A 20,446-nucleotide genomic window follows, 5' to 3' on the forward strand; every position below is an offset into this window, starting at 1 on the left:
TTCATACATTTATTTCACTCATCCTCCTATGAATATATTCTTTTTGAAATTTATTGTTAAACGTAGAGAGATGAAGATCCTCTACCTGCTGGTTCACAACAGCCAGTGCTGGGTCAGACCAAAGAGAGGAGCCCAGAACTCAATCAAGGACCCCCACATTGGTGTCAGATAAATAAGCACTTGGTCCATCATCTGCTGCTTCTCAGAGTACAGCAGGAAACAGAGTCTGGGCCTGAACCTAATAACCTAAATAATAAATAAGTGGATATCCTAAACAAGAATTAACCACTGTGCCAAACATCCACTCCACTCTCCCTTTCAATCAAAACATTCCAGTTAGGTTCTTCAACTGATATTTCTAGACTCATTTTTTCTAGAAAAGTTCACTGCTGACTGGCACCATGGCATGGTAGGTTAAGCTGCAGTTGTGGCAGCTTAACCACATGGCACCAGTTCGAATCCTAGCTGCTCTACTTCCAATCCAGCTCCCTGTTGATGGCCTGGGAAAGCAGCAAGGAATGGCCCTCATCCTTGCATCCCTTTATCCACGCAGGAGACCTAGATAAAGATCCTAGATCCTAGCTTAGACCAGCCCAGCTCGGGCCATAGCAGCCATGTTGAGGCTGGACCAACAGCTGCTAAGATCTCTGCCTCTCATCTCTCTATATATTTGCCTTTCAAATAAAAATAAATGAACCTTCGAAATTTTTTGTAAAGAAAAAGCTATTAAAAAGAAAGTTAGGGCCCGGCGCGGTGGCGCAAGTGGTTAAGTCCTCGCCTTGCACACCAGGGATCCCATATGGGCGCCGGTTCTAATCCCGGCAGCCCCGCTTCCCTTCCAGCTCCCTGCCTGTGGCCCGGGAAAGCAGTCGAGGACGGCCAGAGCTTTGGGACCCTGCACACCCGCGTGGGAGACCCGGAAGAGGCTCCTGGCTTCGGATCGGCATAGTATCGGCTCGTTGCGCTCACTTGGGGAGTGAATCATTGGACGGAAGATCTTCCTCTCTGTATATCCGCCTTTCCAATAAAAAAAATAATAAAAATAAATCTTTAAAAAAAAAAGAAAGTTAATTGAACAGGTCTAATGCAATTCTTTTTAATATTTACTTAATTACTTAGAAAGGTGGAAAGATAAAGACAGACAGGGACCTCCTATCCACTGGTTTGCTCCTGAAATTGCAGCTGGGCGCCTGGAATTCAATCCAGGTCTCCCACATGGGTGACAAGGTACTTGAGCCATTCCCTGTTGCCTCCCAGGGTGCACATCATAGGAAGCTGGACTCAGAAGCAGAGCCAGGACTCAAACTCAGACACACTAATACGGCATGCAGGTGTTTCAAGTAGCCATTTCTGCTGTGAAAAACACCTCCCCCTTATGCCACTCTTAACTATTTTCTCCTTTTTTCTGGCACCTTGGCATTTTCCTTTCCTCTTTCCATGATTTTGTTATTAAAAATCAAAGAATCGCCCAAAAGTAAGATATAAGCAGAAAGCCAAAAGTTGATAAACCAGAGTAGGTACTTTGAACTGTACATCAAAGAGGACCCAGTTATCAAGACTCAAAATAGAAAGTCAGGAAATCAGAGGAGCAGGCTTGTAAAAGAGGAAAAGACAAGGCCAGCAGAAAGGAAGGCGAGGCAGAGGGAATCTCAGCATAGAAATGGCCTGCATATGACTGTCTTCACTGCGCTTCCGTAATAGGATTTGTAGGAAGGATAGCTATTTCTTAAAGCCAAAGGAAAATAAGAGCGCTCTCGCCTTTTGTTAATGACAGTGTCAACAGTACAGCTACTATCATGGGTAATCTTCCAAAATGTTAAATGTCACTGTTAAATGTACAATGTTTTGACTGAATTCCACCTCATCCAACAGAGATATTCACATGGAAAGACTATATGTGGTAAAATTACATCAGCTTCCATTCTGTAATTGCAAATATTGGATGCAACTTAAAGGTCCATTAATAGCAATTCCAAGTCTGGTCAATCCCTAAAGAGAATTGAAAACAGCTATCCAAATACGTGGTTTTGGTTTTTGTTTTTCTAAATACAATTCCTGGATTCTATTTTATTATTTTTTTATTTTACAGTGACCCAGCACCATTCTGAACTTTTCTTTCTTTTGATGATGATTACATGGTTGATCAGGTTGGGAAGGATTGACGGTTAGGGTAAGGTGGGTGAAATCACTGTTTCAAAATTTTCTGTTTCTTCTTCTTGACTCAGAGGATGGGAGAGATAAAGGGGGAAGTCACACCCAGTCTCCCAAATGACCCAGAGATGGGGAATATCCACCCTATATCAACCCTGGGTCCTGATGTGGTACATGTTCCAAAGGTTCTACCAAAGTGGTTTGGACAGTTGTAAAATGCTGTCAATTTCACCAATCCAAGGGTAAGGAAGTCCTCCCAATGTCCACTGTCAACATAGTTGACCTCAAGTCTCCATTCACCCAGATTTTTGTTGTCATTGTTTGGCTGGGGTAGTTGTCCAATTGAGTTTTCCTTCCTCTGCTATGGTATCCAATGAACTGCCATACTCTCCATGTGCATCAGTGCCTGCATCCATTGCTCCACCTTTTTCATTCGAGCCCAAGGACCTGAGCCAGGCGAATCAAGCCTCACTGGATCCCTGCCCCTAGTGCTCACAAACCGGGCACCTACTTCATGGGCAGGCCCAAGAACCTGGACCAGGCGAATCAAGCCCCACTGGAACCCCTCCCCTAGGGCTCATGAACCTGGCACCGACCTCGCAGGTGGGCCCGAGGACCCAAGCCAGTCAACCTGAGCCCTGCTGAAACCCCTACCCCTGGGGCTCATGATTCCAGTACCCACTGACCCCAGGCTGACAATGGCTCACCTCACCTAAGCATCCTCTATCGTATTGTGTAGCCTGGCTCAGTCCAGCCTGCCCCCAGTTCCAGTTCCTCCAAGTGGGTGCTACAGACTAGCCTAGCCCAGCCAGATCCCTGTCTTGGCCCTAATGTGAACTGGCTGGTGTTGAGGCCCAACATAGCCTCCCTGAATTTTGTTCTAGTTCTCAGATCTGCTAGTGGATGTTATGAACTGGCCCAGTCTGGTCTGTCCCCAGACCTGACCCACATGTATGCTGGTGGAATCTGTAACCTGGCATGGTCTGGGCTGCTCCTTGCCTTGCTTCTGGCACTCACCTGCAGTAACTGCATCCCGATGAAGGAGTTCCCTAACCTCCTCTATCATGTCTGCACTCAGCGGCAGATCTTGCTCGTGCACTACAGTGAATTCTTGGCTCAGGCTGACTTTGTCCACCTCTTTTCTAGCAGGAAGAGTGGCCTTGCTCAACTGGCCCACACCCATTCTGGCAGCCATACCTGGCCCACGCCCAGACACAGCTTTCATGTGGTTCAGCAGGAGTTAAGACCTAGCCCAGCCTGTGTTGTACCCACCCTGGCTCCCACTGGAGTGCTGCCAGTCTGCCACCCTGCAGACCCCATCCTAACCTGTACCAAGGGAGACTGTAGACATGTATAGTCCAGACAGCTGGAGCATCCCCTTAGCTCCCCAGCCAGGCCTGTGCCCATCCACAGTTTTTGGGCAAGACAGCGGAGACTTCAGTTCCACAGAGAGTCCATATCTCGCCCACAGATTCTGCCACCAGACCTGATTCTTTTGCATGCTAGATATTGTCATGGCCCATCCTAACATCACCCATGCCCTATTCCAATTCTCACTGGCGGGTACTGTGATCTTGCCCTGCCAGGTAGGCCCCAGCATTAGCTTTAGTGTGTGCCAGTGATTGGTAGTGATGGTCGATGCTAACTACCCCTACTCAGGTCTCACTTATCTTCTGGTACTTTGGCTTGACCTAAAGGTCATCCTGTTCCCCGCTCCAAACCATTTAGTCTCAGCCCATTACTTACCTACATGTACAGTGGCCTTATCCATGGAAGTACCTCAGCAGTAATTCCTCACCTGGACATGAACCCATAGGTCATGGCTCACCCCACCTGTGCGATCCTCCAGTTCCCCTGAAAATTTACACCCCTATGCCTTCAGAACGTGCTGCTGGATGGCCCTGGCGCCAATAGCGCTGGGCAAAGCCCTCAGCCACCCGAGCAGCTGCCTGACCCAAGCCAAATACTTGTATGCTACTGTTAAAACAACATATTCACAAAAGCCAAAAATTGCTTAAAAAAAAAAACAACTATCAACAGTGAGTAGATAAATAGAACATGATATACCAAACAGTGGAATATTATTCAGGTATTAAAGTACACTTTGCATGAGCTTCACAAAGATCATGCAGAGTGAAGGAATCAGTCATCACCCCCCACATGATCTATGTGACGTGTCCAAAATAGGTAAATTTACAGAGATTAAAAAAAATAGGTAAATGGTCACTAGAGTCTGGAGGTGATGAGAATGGAGAATGTACAATTTGTACAATTTGTCCTTTGGAGATAATGAACATATTTTAAAACTAAAGGGAGGTAACTGTTCCACAGCTCTGTGGATGTACTACATTCCACACAAGTATTGCTGCAAAATGCTTATGTTATATAAATTTCACCTCAATTTTAAGATATGTTAACAGGAACTGATTTCCTACTTGAAGTCATATGTGTTATTAAGTAAAGAAAATCAAGGAATAGATTATTGTGCATGGCATACATCCATTTTTAACAGGCGAAAATACATATACTTGTGTGTATGTTTGTAAATACATAAGCACTTTCTAATGAAATCTACAGTTAACAGCAATAATGGTTTCCTCTGGAATGAAAGCTAAAGAATATGCTAGAGATTTTTAACAGTTGATTTCCATGCCACACGTTTTCATGTCTTTTGAATTTTATATGTTATGCACATGTTTCATTTCAAAAATGTGATAAAAAGAAAGCTTTTATATGAGATGAACAAGAATCAGCAACCCACAGAGCACCATGATTGCAAAGCAAGAGTGCCAAAACAGAATAAATGTGGGAAAGGAAGACTATAAGCTCTAGAACTCTCTGCCTTCTGGGATTTTAGTTTAAAAAAAAAAAAAAGAAGAAAATTCAGGCCATGGATGAAATGGAGAAGCTGAGGGCTTGAGACCTGAGGCCTGCAATCTTAGTTCCCTACAAGGCATGTGGTCCTAGATAATCAAGTAAAAGCATCAGCATCATAAAATTTGCTCTTCTTCCAGTGCATACAAACAGCAACCAAATTTTGACCAACATTTTAAGTAACACAAAAATTCCAGTCCTATAACAGGTTTAAGTGTGCAGAGGGTAACAAGTGACAAGGAGGACCTAGATATCTGAAATAAAAGGAACAAAGGGCTCCCAAAGGAGTGAACCTGCCAAACTGGGCCAACCCTTCATATCCCAGCCCTTTGAAGAGGCACAGCAGAGGGACTCATTTCCTGCAGATTAGCCAAGCACAATCACAACTCCCTCCAGACCAGCACATTTGGCATCTTTTGAGTCCTCCCTACCCTCACATTATGTTTATCCTGCTATAACCTAACCTCTTTTCAATCAACAAATTTCAATTGGCTCCTTCATAAATCATTTCTAGACTCAGGTTCCTGGGAAGCCTTCTTAAATAAGCCTTATCCCATTCTAAAACATTTATTCCTTTGCCACCACACAATTTCTTCTCTTTTCCCAGACTATTACTAATGCACTTGTTGAGAATAACTGTATTCAAGTTGCTGTCGTTGTACTTTTCTTCTCTTCTGATTTGAGTCCAGATTATGATTCAGGCTTCCTGATTCTTTCTGCATCTTCTCAATAGTTTCTCCCTGGCTTCAGCCAATATCGGTTATTGTATCCACCCTTAAAAATATCTGTATGTATCCATCCTTAAAGCATAAGCATCAGAGCTGGCACTGCAGCATAGCAGGTAAAGCTGATGCCCATGATGCCAGCATTCCATATGGATAGAGACTTGTGCCCTAGCTGCTCCACTTCCAGTCCAGCTTCCTGTTAATGGCCAGGGAAAGCAGTGGAAGATGACCCAAGTGTCTGGGTCTCTCCCATGTGGAAGACCCAGAAGAAGCTCCTGGTTCTTAACTTTAACCTGGCCCTGCACTGGCCATTGTGGCCATCTGGGGAGTGAACCAGCACATGGAAGATCTCTGTTTCTCTTTTTCTGTAATTCTCACTTTCAAAAATAAATAAATGAATCTTTAAAAAGAACATGAACAACAGCAGGAAAATTCAGAAACATTGAGAAAGGAACAAAAAGCTAAGCTCCTCTGTGCTTAGAGACTTTGGATTCCCTCTCTGCATTGCAGATTTGCAGCCTAGAAGCTTCCAAGACAAATTAAAAAAAAGTAGGACAGTTCTCTTTCTGTCCAGCATCTGTGGAAAACTCCCCAAGTCTAAGGATAACCATGAGCACCTTAACACTAATAAATTACCTCATGCTAGAGCTGACAATGCTTTATTTACTGCCAACCTCCTATTCTATTAGTGCACTAGTCTTAAGGACAAAAGCATCATAGTAATCTATAAGCTCTGGATAAAGTAAATTTCCAACTCAAAGTTTAAAAAGGATGCCATCTTCCAGTAAATACTGCAAATTACACTTTCAAAGATAATTCTTTTTCTCTAGAAAGATCAAATTTCTTTTTCCTAAGATCCAAATGGGAAAATGGTCCCTCGGGTGCAAACAACCAATCACCAATCTCTGAATACCTAACACGTTAGGGAATGAGACTCAGAAACTGAAGACTGGAGCAGACATTTGGTGTAACAACCAAGAAGCTATTTGGGACTGCTGAATACCTTATTGAAGAACCTGAACATGAGTCCCAACTCCACTCCCAAATCCAGCTCCCTGCTAATGTGCATCCTGGAAGGCAGCCAGATGACAGCTCACGTGTTGGAGTCCCTGATACCAACCTAAGAAGCTTGGACTGGATTCTGGGCTCCCAGCTTTGGCCTGACCCAGCCTAGGCATTTGAAGAATGAGTCATTCCATAGAGAGGCGCATACTCAGTCTCTTTGTCTCCTCCCTCTCATACAAATAAAGTACTAGAGAAAGAAAATTAAGATGTGAAAGTATACACCAAACTGAAAAGAGCAGTTATCTCAGAGAGGGAGAAATTATACAGTACTTCATTTCCTATAGTCCACATTTTTAATCAACTGAAGATTTTTATTATGGTAATATGTGTTTGTAATTTCTTAAAAATTTTAAAGTTAAAAAAGGAGAGATTGAAAGCCAAAAAAAAAAAAAAATCTCAACACTACAACTGCAGAATGATCACCAAGAATTCAAAGTTGGTAAAGAAATTAAAACAGTCCATGGACATAAACTGCCAGACACTCTTTACCCAGGGGGTAACAAACATGTAAAAATCATTCCAGAAGGGTAAATGAGAATGGAGGGAACATTACTACTGCCATCAGTGCCAGAAGATTGTGAAGCAGACTTCGCTATGGAAAGAAATCCAGAAAATAAACAATCCATCCCTTGCAATTTCTATAAAGGGACATTGATCAGTAAATATTCAAATTTCAAATTCAAGTTAGCTGTGTAATTTTTCTGTAGCACATAGTACTCTAAAACCAATTCAAAGGAACAATAATCAAGAAACACTACGGATATGCATGTGTATGCTTAGACAAGTGTAAAACTATTCAGCTGAGTCAGAAGAAATTGGTAGTGACAACTGCCTCTGGGGAGATGATTGAGTGGCTAAGGAACAGGAATCAGAGGAAAACGTCACTGTATTCTCTTTAACATTCAAAATTACAGATATTTAATACTGAAATTACAGATGTTACATTTTCAGCAAATGAATATATTTAAGATTAATTTATTTAGTTGAAATGCAGAGTTACAGAGAGAAGGATACAAAGAGAAAGTTCTTCTATTCATTAGTTCAATCCCCAAATGGCCACAATGACCAAACCTGGGCTGGTCAAAAGCCAGGAGCAAGAAGCTTCTTCTGGGTCTCTCATGTGGGTGTTAGGATCCAATGACTTGGGCCATCTTCTGAGGTTTTTCCAGGCACAACAACAGGGAGCTGGATCACAAGTGGAGAAGTCAGATCTCAAATCGACCCTCATGTGTGATGTAAGCATAGCAGGTGGTGGCTTTACTCACTATGCATTGTGCCAAGTCCAATGAATTATTTTTGAAACAAGGCATAGAGCCTGGTGTGATGGCTCAATGGCTGAATCCTCACGTTGAACAAACCAGGATCCCAAATGGGCACTGGTTCATGTTCTAGCTGCTCCACCTCCCATCCAGCTCCCTACTTGTGGCCTAGGAGAGCAAAGCAGGATGGCCCAGGACCTTGAGACCCTGCACCCACGTGGTAGACCCAGAAGCAACTCCTGGCTCCTGGCTTTGGATCAGCTCAGCTCAGGCCATTACAGTCACTGGGACAATGAACCAGCAGACAGATCTTTCTGCATCTCCTTCTCTCTGTACATCTGCTTTTCCAATAAAAACAAAATAAGGTTTTTTTTTAATTACAAAATAACTAAAACAAGGCACAAAGACAGTGGTCAAATACAATAAGTGCTTGTTTTTGTATGGTAAGTTACATGAGAGTATTATCAGAGGGTTTGTCCTCTGGTATAAATCCCTGGAGTGATAGTTCTATGGTCTCCATGCACATTCCTGACAATAACTGTCAAATGGGCCTACTACTCTGGCATGGGGTGTGTCCAGTATAAAACAAAAGTATTCTGAACCAGAAACAGGCTGATAAAAAACATTTTTTTTATCCACAGGGAACAAAAAGATAAAATTTTCTATTCTACTGGAATCTACCCTACAAGCCCTATCCCCCACTGAGAGGCAGCCAGAAGAGCTTACAAGCTTAAAGTTAGTCTTGTTTGTTGCAAGAAGAGAATAGTAATAAGAACACTATTGGCTGTACCTGTGCAAGGTTTTGTGCCTGGTTTTAGAGGATGGAATATGCCCTTAATCCATCTTCTATGAAACAGACAAGAGCATAATTTTCCAGAGAAGAATATCTGGTTATAAAATAGAGCTGGGCCATTTCTCCACCTCCAAGTCAGAAAATTACAAATTAAAGATCATAAAATGGCAGTGAACAATGTTAGAACTAGACCAAGAACAGATAGGAGGATACAGAGGAGTAGTTAAATAGGGATGTGGCATATCAGGCCTGATGATTCAACAGTAGTGGCAAGCACTGAAAACCCCTGCTTCCTGCTTAAGAATCAAATAAGTGGGCCTAGCGGCTAAAGTCCTCATGTTGAACACACCATATGGGAACCCATTCTAATCCCGGCAGCTCCACTTCCCATCCAGCTCCCTGCTTGTGGCCTAGGAAAGCAGTGGAGGAGGACAGCCCAATGCTTTAGGATCCTGCACCCGTTGGGAGACCTGGAGGAAGTTCCTAGCTCCTGGCTTCGGATCAGCACAGCACCGGACATGGCACTCAGTTGGGGAGTAAATCATCAGACGGAAGATCTTCCCCTCTGTATATCTGACTTTGTAATAAAAATACATCTTTAGAAAAAAGAAGAATCAAATAAGCAACAGTACTGCAGTGAAGTGGGTTAAGCTACCACCTGCAGTGTGTGCATCCCATATGGTTACCACTACTCCACTGCCAATGTAGCTTCCTGCTAATGCACTGGGAAAGCAGCATGGGATGGCCCAAGAGCATAGGCCTATATACCAATATTGGAGCTTCAGTTGGAGTTTCCAGTTCCTGCTCCAGCTTGGCCCAGTTCTGCTTGCTATAGCATTCTGGGGTGGGGGTGAACTAGCAGATGTTAAGATCTCACCCTACCATCCCCTCTATAACTTTGTTTTTCAAATAAATAAAAGAATCTTTTAAACAAATTCAACAAGTAACAATATAATGGTTCACATGTAATGTAACAATAAGAATTGAAAAGAAAGAAGGGCAAATTATTTTTTACAAATCCATCTCCTCTGCATATGTCAGCAAAATTAATTCTTTTGAAGTTCATGGGAAATTAAGATATCACAACCCGGCAAGCAAGCACTGTAGAACTGACAGTAGCTTCTGAACATTTGGTCACTGTTGTCCATGATGTGACTCATACCCAACTGTTCTGAGTTAATTCATTCTTCAAGGAAAACCTTAAACAATATGTGGAGTCATGTCCTATTTTGCTAATTTAAAAGACTGACTCATATCAAGGACATATTGTGTGTGTGTGTGTGTGTGTGTGTGTGTGTGTGTATATATATATATATATCACTGCTTATAGGGAATGTTGTTATAAAACCCTTGTAGACACCTGAAACAGAAATGGGATGCTGTATCGCGTACAAAAATTCGATAGGTTGCCTGCAGCTAGGCAAGTGTTATACCGCTGGAAGAACAGCTGGTGGGCATTCTGGGTCTGGTTAATGCCAAATTTGTGTTAACTATACCAGTGTGCGAGAATAGTTGCCTATTCTATTTTTTTGTCTGTTGGAGATACATAGGGAAGGCAAGGATCGGCAGGCTGGGAATGCCATTCCAGCTCCCAGGCAGAGGGGCTGCAGATATCCCAAGCTGGGAGGTCTGGGGACATACTAAAGTGGTAACAGCTGAGGGCATTTTTGACAAGCAAAGAATGACTTCTGGGGTCTTCCACAGACTATGCCACTGCACTCTTAAGTAGGCAATAGAGCTGAGATGGAGTGGTTTAGAGGCAGAAAACTGGAGGGCAAGTCTGGATCAAGCCAAGGTACCTGCCCATGTGGGAAACTTAGGCTGTGCAAAACAGCATCACCTGCCATCCACTGGTGCGTGCAAAAGCTAGGGTTGGGGACAATGTCTGGTTGAGCTAGCCTCAGTACTGGCCTACAAGTGTTGGAGCAGGGGGTGGGTGACATTAGGCTGGGACACAAAACCCCCCAAAATGAAACAACTAGATCTGCAGGCAGATTCTGTAGGAGACTTATATGTTCACCTCTGTGGGACTGCAGCATCTGCCGGTTTGCGCAGAGATGGAAGCGGTGAGGGGTCAAGCCAGGCTGGACCACAAAACTCACCTGACAGGAACCCACCTGTCACAGGAGCTGAGGCTGGGAGCAGGCTAGGTCAGGCTGCAGCACCACATTGGTATACAAGCCCCAGAACTGAGAGCAGGCCATGCAAAGCACTTATGGCACCCACTGGCATATGTGAGATCCAGAGCTGGGAGCAGGCCTGGTAGGGAAACATGGGAAACTCCCTTGCTAAGCTGCAGCTCCTGCTGGACAGCATAACAGCTGAGACTGAAGGCGGGCCAAGTCAGGCAGGACTGCAGCACTCCTCAGCATGTCTGGGGACAGGCTAGGTTGGGGGCAGGCTGTAGCACCCAGTGACACACACAAGAGCCAAGACAAGGTATTGGCCCTGCCTAGCTGGGAGGTGGTGCACCAAGTCACATGACAGCTAGGTCAGGGAGTAAGCTAGACTATGCTAAGCTTTAGTACCCACTGTCAAGAGCCAGAATGGGTATGGGAAGTTGGGCTAGACAGGAGTAACCACTGGTGAGTGCCAGGACTGAAAGCCAGCCAGATCAGACTGGGTAGCAGCACCCATCCAGCACATGTGAAATCTGGGTCTGTGAGTGGACCTGGTAGGGGAATTGGGGGAACTGTGTTGCTAGCCTGCAGCTCCTGTTGCTGAGCGTGAGAGCCTGGGTTAGGAGCAGGCTAGGCTGGGCTATAGCACTCACCAACATACGTATGAGCTTGGTATGGGGGTAGGCTGGGCTGCAGGACACACTGGCTTAAGTGAGAGCCAGGACAGGATGCAGGCCAGGGCAGCTAGACTGCAACACCCACCAGTTCACATGAGGGCTGGGGGAGATCCAGGATGCACTAAGCTGTTCCACCTATCAGTGAACGCTGGGACTGGGAGTGGGTAAGGCTGAGCCAGGCTGTAGCATCTGCTGGCAAATTCTAACACTGGGAGCAGGCCATCACACACTGGGTCACATCACCCACCAGCACATACAGGACCCCAAAGCTGGAAGCAGGTCTGGAAGGGAACTTTGGGGACTTCCTTACTGGGATGCTGTTTCCACTGGTAAGTGTAAGAGCTGAGATTGGGAGTAGATCTGACTGGGAGCAGGCCAGGCTGGGATAGGCCACAGCACCCACTGGCAAGTGTCAGGACTCAATGCAATGCATGTCAGGCTGAAGTGCAGTATTCCCTGGCAGATGCAGTGTCCAGAACTGGTCCCAGTAGGGAAACTGTGAGCATTCCCCTGCTGGGCTGTAGCTCCTACTGGTGAGCATGAGAACCAGGGCTGGGGAAGAATAAGGCTGGACAAGGAAATAGCACCCATTGGCATACGTATGGGCTAAGTCTAGGGGTGGGATGGGCTGAGTCTCCCCAGTTGGATGGCTGGACTCAAACCCAGGTCTCAGAGAAAATCACAATATACATGATCTGACCCTGAGTACATGAATCTGGGCTGGGCTTCCTCAGTTGCTGAACCCTGTGCAGTGGAAAGCATCCCTAGATGCGCATGAGGAACATGACAGCCAGATGGTCTAGGCCAGCAGAGGACACTGAGTGCCTTGTCAGAGGATGGAAAGCAGAAAAGGTTGGACCACTCTCCTAGCCAAGCTTTGCACCAAGTGTCTAGGTCTGTGGATGCGCTGAGGTGGACATGGTCAGTCAATAAACTGTGGAAAGATTTTTTTCAACCCTGGTACAACAACACCAACAATGTCTCAGAACCATCAAAACCATCAAAACCACTCAAGTTAACACCCTGAAAATATTTTTTTCACACATCAGGGTCTCCTGCCGGGTCTGGTCTGCCCCCATCCCAACTCACACTCTCCAGTTGGAGTGGCTATCCAACAGGGGAGCCCTCCAAATTCCCCCTACCAGGTTTGCCCTCTCCCTTCCTGATTCTATGCGAAGATTGCAAAATAAAAGAATTTTTAAAATAATAAATAAATCTTTAAAAAAAAAACAATAGGGCTCAGCACAATAGCGTAGTGGTTAAAATCCTCACCTTGAACACGCCAGGATCCCATATGGGCGCCAGTTCTAATCCTGGCAGCCCCCGCTTCCCATCTAGCTCCCTGTTTATGGCCTGGGAAACTAGTTGAGGATGGTCCAAAGCTTTGGGACCCTGCACCAGCGTGGGAGACCCAGAAGAAGCTCCTGGCTTCAGATTGGCTCAGGTCCAGCCATTGCAGCCACTTGGGGAGTGAATCATTGAATGGAAGATCTTCCTCTCTGTCTCTCTTCCTCTCTGTATATCTGCCTTTCCAATACAAAAAAGAAAAAATAGAATCTTTACAAAAGAAAAAAACAAGTATGCATTTCTTGGGGCCAGCATTGTAGCACAGCAGGTAAAATGACATAGCATCAGCATCCCATGTGGATACCAGTTCAAGTCTTGCCTGTTCCATTTCTGATACAGATGCCTAGTAAAGTGCATGGAAAGCATTATAATATGGCCCCTGTGCTTGGGTCCCTCCACCCCCATAAAAGGTCCAGAAGAAGTTCCTAGCTCCTGCCTTCAGCCTGACCTAGCCACAGCTGTTGAGGCCATTTGGAGAGTAAATCAGCAGATGAAAGAATTCTTTTTCTCCCTCTCTTACTGTATCTCTATCTTGCAGGAACCTCTCCCCCCTTTTTCCTTCTATGACTCTTCTCCCCAAATAAAAAAAACCTTTAAATAACTAAAATTATCTGTTTCTTTCATTTTTCTATATACATGTGTATACGTAATTTATTTTTAATAACAGATCATCTTAATTAGCTTAGGCTCCTACTTTTGAAAACTTACACACATAAATACTTCTTATATCTTGAAAAATAATTTTAAAACACATTAATTTCATTAATGAAAATGTCACAATTGGGCCTGGCCCAGTAGCCTGTTGTTAAAGTCCTTGCCTTGCATGTGCCAGAATCCCATGAGTGCTGGTTCATACCCTGGCTGCTCCACTTCCCTTCGAGCTCCCTGCTTGTGGCCTGGGAAAGCAGTAGAGAATGGCCCACAATCTTGGGACTGTGCACCTGCATGGGAGACCTGGAAAAGGCTCTTGGCTCTTGGCTTTGGATCAGCTCAGCTCTAGCCATTGTGGCCACTTGGGGAGTGAACCAGCAGACGGAAGATCTCTCTCTCTGTCTCTCCTCCCCTCTGTAAATCTGACTATCCAATAAAAACAAAATAAATCTTAAAAAAAAAAAAAAACAGAAACATATCACAATTATCCACTCTTCTTTTTGGGCAATTTGCTACCATTATAAACAACACACATAAACCCTTCTTTACATTTGCAGTTATTTTTCTTGAACAGTTCCTAGAAGTGAAGTCACAGAGTTAGAAAGGTTGTACTCATTTACACATCCTGGCAGAATATGTGCCTACTCATCTCACCCAATCCTTGCCAGGTGCTGAATCACTTTTGATTCATTTCTCAATGGCAGCCAGTGACACTGTCATCAATATAGTGGGTGGACAGAGAACACAGATAAGAATTGGCAACAGTCCTGAAAATACAAATCTGAGAATGTTTCCTAAGAGATGCACTGTGGGGGCAGGCTCCGTGGTGCAGCAGGTTAAGTCGCCACTTGGCACACATGCACCCCCACCACAGTGCCTGGGTTGAGGCTCAGCTACTCTGTTTCAGGATGGAGTTCCTAGCTCTAGCAGGGCCTACCAAGTGAACCAGTGAATGGAAAATCACTCTTTCTCGGTCTTTTCAAATGGGGGTGACAGATGTGGGGGACTTGAAAAAAAGTAAGAATAAAAGCAGCATACATATCTTGTTCTGCTACCAACCCCAGTTCAGGCTAAACATGAGAAACAAAACCTGGAAGTATATTCAGTGTCTAATTTGAAGATAAAAAGTCTAATCTACTAAAAAAAAAAAAAAACTGAAAGGAAAGAACAAGATAATGCAGTGGAACTGAGGATGATTTTAACAATGATGCAAAGGCAATTTAACAGGAAAAAGGAACCTTTTAAGCTACAAACACTGGGACAACTACCTATTCACAGACAAAAAGAAAATCTTTAACTCATAGCACATACAAATGCAACATAGGAACCTTAATTGGATCCTACTGAAGGATCAAAAGGACCGCCCCCCCCCAAAAAAATGATGGGCCCAATGGTAAATGGCCTAGTGACTAAATCCTTGCGTTGCATGTACCAGGATCTCATAGGAGCACAAGTTTATGTCCCAGCTGCACCACTTTCCTTCCAGCTCCCTGTTTGTGGCCTGGGAAAGCAGTGCAGGATGGGCCAAAGCCTTGGGATCAGGAGATACTCCCACCTCCTGGTTTTAGATTCAGTCAGGTCCAGCCCAATGCAGCCATTTGCAGAGTGAACCAGCTTTCTCTCTCTCTCTCTCTCTCTCTCTCTCTCTCTCTCTCTCTCTCCTCTTTTCTATAGGCTAAAAAAATTACAGACTGAAAAATGAAGAACTGGCTCTGTGTTGATCCTTCACTGTCTCAAGCTGTCATGAAGGGAACTGACAAGGTATCAAGACACCAACAATACATAACTTAAATCAAGAAGAAACCTGTGTGACCTAAGCAAATTAATATTAGGAAAAATGACTAGTATTCTCTGTCAGTTAATCACTTATCAAACTTCATTGGGGGGTTACTAATGCAGGTGTTTAGCCAAATGTGAGGGGTATAAAAAGAGTGGGGGGAGTCTATGCCTTTTAAAACCTTGTATCCTTGTTAAATGAATATATGCAGATTATAGCATAAAAATTATATGATGAGTTGGATGTATGGAACATGGTAACATCACACAAAAGTACCTATGTTATTCATAGGGAAGCAGGGAAGAACAGGAGAATGTCTCAGGAAACGTGAGTATCAAACTAAATCAGAAAGAACAGTAAGCAACAGCTAATAGTGGCTAAAGGCAAGCAACTAGAGAAAGCATATGGGTATGTCGGCCTAACTACAGCACACAACAGCAAAAAATATTTGCCTGAAGCCAAGAGGCAAACAGCCACTAGAGGGACATGCCAGGACAGCAGTGCTTGGGGGAGACCTTCCATCACCCCACTCTACAGCTCTACCCACCCCATGAAGAAGCCACATTTGGAGGAGGACAGAAAGCTGTAATCACGACAGACTCATGGACAAATTTCTCACTTACAGCACTGGGCAGCAGCAGTAGGCAATGGCTTCCTCTGGTTTTCTTCTTGACTAGAATACTAGAAGCAGAAAGGGGGGAAAAAAAACACATGTATAATAAGAGAACAAGTAGAGAAGGGGGTAACACAGTTATACATAAAAAGGTTTAATGTTCACAGTCCCTTTTTTTTTTTGACTTTACAGAAGAACACCCTGTTGCTGCTCTCCCTGCGTGTCCCTGACAAACAGGCCAGATTACCCATTATGCACTAGCCTAATGCAGGACAGGAGTAAGGCTTCTCTGCCCAAGGGCACCCAGGCATTGGTCCAGCTCTGCCAGGCAAATGCTGAAGGCTGGGCTTCACAAAATTTTATGGCGCCCTGAATTTTCCTGCGGTAATGTATAGTTGTCCCCGTTTAGGTGATAGAATTGGAAACCTCGCTGAGCCTTCAGTTTTGTCATCTTTAAGTTCATCCTTCACAAGGTCGAGGGAGAAGTAAGTCAATCTGTTTATTATCCAAGTGTGAATAAGCACTAAGCAAATCGGGTCTCCTCTGGAGCTTCCTCCCCTGTGAACCAGCCGCCCTAATCCCACCACAGGCACAATTATGGATACTGGAGGCATAAGAAAATATTCTATAAAAAGGAGAATTAAGTATAAGTCTTGGGGATGTGCACAATTAAGAAAAGTGTGAGAGAGACAGAGAGAGAGAGAGAGAATGGCATACAAAGGAAACAAAGCTGGAAGACGGTGAGAAGAGCTTGGTTCAGAGCAGAACTGGAAAGATGAAACATTGGCCAGCTAAGTTCTCACCCCGACTCTGCCACTGGATGGCTAAGCTGTCAGATTCAAGACAAACCAAAACTTCTCTAAAATGCTAATGAATGAGTCATGAGTCATGAATGACACATGAGCACCCACTGAGTTCAAGAGCAGGTTTTAAGTACTGTGAGAATGAAGTTTATAAATCATGGGAAGGAATTTCCAAACAGGACAGGGATATGACTGGATTACAGTTTTTAAATGGTCACTCTAGCTGCTGAGTGAGATGAACCTTAAAGCAACAATTTCCAATAAAGTCAATGATGATATACCCAAGACAGCTCATGGGAAAGGGCTTTTCAAGCAGCTAAATCCAAAATACACATTTTTGGCATAAATACATTGTTTAAAGATTTATTTTCTTGGAAAGGCAAACATACAGAGAGGAGAAGAGACAGAAGATCTTCTCTCCAATGGTTCACTCCCCTAGTGGCCGCAACGACTAGAGCAGGGTCCCAATGCTTTGAGTCAGCCTCGACTGCTTTTCTCAGGCCACAAGCAGGGAGCTGGATGGGAAGTGGGGCCACCGGGATTAGAACCAGTGCCCATATGGGATCCCAGTGCATGCAAGGTGAGGACTTTAACCACTATGCTATCGCGTTGGGCCCATAAATACATTTTCATGTGTAACCCAGTTTACACCAATCCTCTCTACAAGGTATTCAAAACAACAGAAAAGAAAGGACTCCTTCCAAATTCTTTCTAAGAAACCAACATCATCCTAATACCAAGGCTAGATAAAGACACAACAGAGAAAAGAGAACTACAGACCAATATTCCTGATGAACACAGACACAAAAATCTTCACAAATTATTAGCCAATAGATTGCATCAGTACAACAGACATATCATTCATCCAAGCCACACAAGATTTATACCAGGCACGCAGGGATAATTCAACACACACAAATCAATGTGATGTGCCGCATCAACAAACTGAAAAATAAATACCATATGATCATCTCAACAGATACACAGAAAGCAGTTATAATCCAACACCACTTCATGCTAAAAACCCTGAGCAAGATAGGCAAGGAAGGAACATTCTACAACACAATCAAAACAATATATGAAAAACCCAATGTCACTCTCATACTAAACAAATTAAGACTAGATGCTTTTCCACTAAGATCTAGAACTAAACAAGAATATCCACTCTCACCACTGCTATTCAACACAGCACTGGAACTCATCTCCAGAGCTACTAGGCAAGAGAAAGACACTGAAGGAATTCAAATCAGAAACAAGGAATTAAAATTATCCCTGTTTGCAGATGACATGATTGCATAAAAGTTGCTTTATTTTAGAGAGAGTACATGATATCTCTCCTTTTGGGACTGGAAAGCCAAAAGACTCAATGAACAGACTACCGCAGCTCATAAGAGATTGGCAGAGTAGCAGGCTACAAAATAAATGAACATAAGTCAATGGCCCTAGTATACACAAATAGCTCTGTGACTGAGAAAGAACTTGTAAGTACAGTCCCTTTAAAATAGCAAAGAATATTAAATCCCTTGGAGTAAAACTAATCAAAGACATGGAAGACCTCTATGATAAAAATTATAAAACATTAAAAGACAGAAGATGACCTCAAAAATGGAGAAATTTACCATGCTCCTAAATATCCATATTACTAAAAGTAATATACAGAGTCAATGTGATCCCAAACAAAATTCCAACAACATTCTTCTCAGAAATAGAAAAGATAATAGGAAAATTCATCTGGAAACACAAGAGATCATCAATAACCAAAGCTATCCTGAGGAATAAAAATCAAGTTGCAGGAATAACAATTCCAGACATCAAGATACACCACAGGGTACTGTCATCAAAATAATCTGGTACTGGTACAGAAACAAAGAGCAGTGGAACAGAACAGAAGCCCCAGAAGTAAGTCTACACATGTTCAGCCTACTAATCTTTGACAAGAGAATTGAAAATAATCCAGGGAAAAAGGTTGGTCTCCTCAACAAATGCTGTTGGGACAAGCAGATAGCAGCCTGCAGAAGGAAGAAGCAAGAGCCCTACTTCTCATTAGCTCTAAATGGAACTGGACCTAAATCTACACCCATAAACCTGCAAACTATTAGAGGAAAATGTAGGAAGCACTCTACAAGATACAGGCATTGGTAAAGACTTCTTGAAAAAGCCGCAATAAAGCAGAGTTAAAGCCAAAATAAGCAAATGGGACTATATTAAACTAAAAAGTTCTGAATAGCAAAGAAAACTATCAACAAAGCAAAGAAACAACAGAATAGGAGAAAATCTTTGCACACTACACAACAAATAGCAAGCTAATACCCAGCATTTATAAAGAGCTTCAGAAACTCAGCAATAGCAAAACAAACAGCCCTGTGAAGAAATGAGCAAGCATTTTTCAAAAGAACAAATTAAAATGGCAAATAAATATATAAAAATTGCTAAGGCTCACTAGCTATTACGGAAATACAAATAAAAACCAAATTGAGGTTCCACCAAATTCCAATAAGACTGGCCTACATCCAAAAACTCACTAACAACACCTGTTGGCACAGATGTTGGGAGAAAGGAACCCTCCTTCCCTGTTGGTGGGAATGTCAGCTAGTGCAGCCCTATGGAAGTCAGTAGGGAGAGTGCTCAGACAACTAAAAATAGATCTACCATTTGACCCAGCTATCCTACTTCTGGGAATACATCCACAGGAAGTAAAATTGCATGAGAAAATGACCAGTAACCCTAATTTAATAGCAGCACAATCTACAATACTGAAGACATGGAAACAACCCAGACCCATCAAAACAGGAATGAATAAAGAAACTGTGGTATATCTACTCCATACAACACTACACAGCAATTAAAAAGAATGAAATTCTAGCATTTGCGGGCCCGGCAGCATGGCCTAGCAGCTAAAGTCCTCCCCTTGAAAGCACCGGGATCCCATATGGGCGCTGGTTCTGACCCCAGCAGCCCCACTTCCCATCCAGCTCCCTGCTTGTGGCCTGGGAAAGCAGTCAAGGATGGCCCAATGCTTTGGGACCCTGCACCCGCGTGGAAGACCCGGAAGAAGTTTCTGGATCCTGGCTTCAGATCCGCATAGCATCAGCCGTTGCACTCACTTGGGGAGTGAATCATGGGACGGAAGATCTTCCTCTCTGTCTCTCCTCCTCTCTGTATATCTGACTTTCCAATAAATAAATAAATCTTAAAAAAAAAAAACAGAGAGATTCTACTATTTGCAACAAAAGGTCCCAAATAGAGACTATTATGCTCAGTGAAATAAACCAATCTCAAAAAGACAATTATCTTACATTCTCTCTGATATAAAGCAACTTACATTAAAATACAAGATCAACAGATGTATAGGCAAACACATTATGTATATATATTCATCTAGAGGAACTATATAGTGGAAGCCGGCACACAGGGAAGTGAAGATACGTTGCAGTATGCATCTCTACTCCCAAATAAAAAGAGGACTTTCAATGAAGCTGTTAAATATATCTTGACAATAGGGTACTAGATTTCCTACCATTGCCTAAACCTACAATGCCATTACACACTTAAATAGCAGAATGTTGGACTAGTGACTGTTGCTGAAAGACC

General features: G+C 43.4%; 1 protein-coding gene across 1 annotated transcript in view; it reads right to left on the minus strand.

Moving 5' to 3' along the window:
* UNC13B (unc-13 homolog B) overlaps positions 1–20,446 on the minus strand; it is a 190,335-nt gene that overhangs the window by 119,751 nt on the left and 50,138 nt on the right. Inside the window, exon 7 of the mRNA XM_041004543.1 lies at positions 16,063–16,120. Coding sequence (XP_040860477.1) covers positions 16,063–16,120 — 58 coding nt within the window. The remainder of the gene's footprint in view (positions 1–16,062; positions 16,121–20,446) is intronic.

The sequence above is a fragment of the Ochotona curzoniae genome, unplaced genomic scaffold (genome assembly GCF_017591425.1).
Source record: "Ochotona curzoniae isolate NIBS_2020 unplaced genomic scaffold, NIBS_Ocur_1.0 scaffold_3208, whole genome shotgun sequence".
NCBI lineage: Eukaryota > Metazoa > Chordata > Mammalia > Lagomorpha > Ochotonidae > Ochotona > Ochotona curzoniae.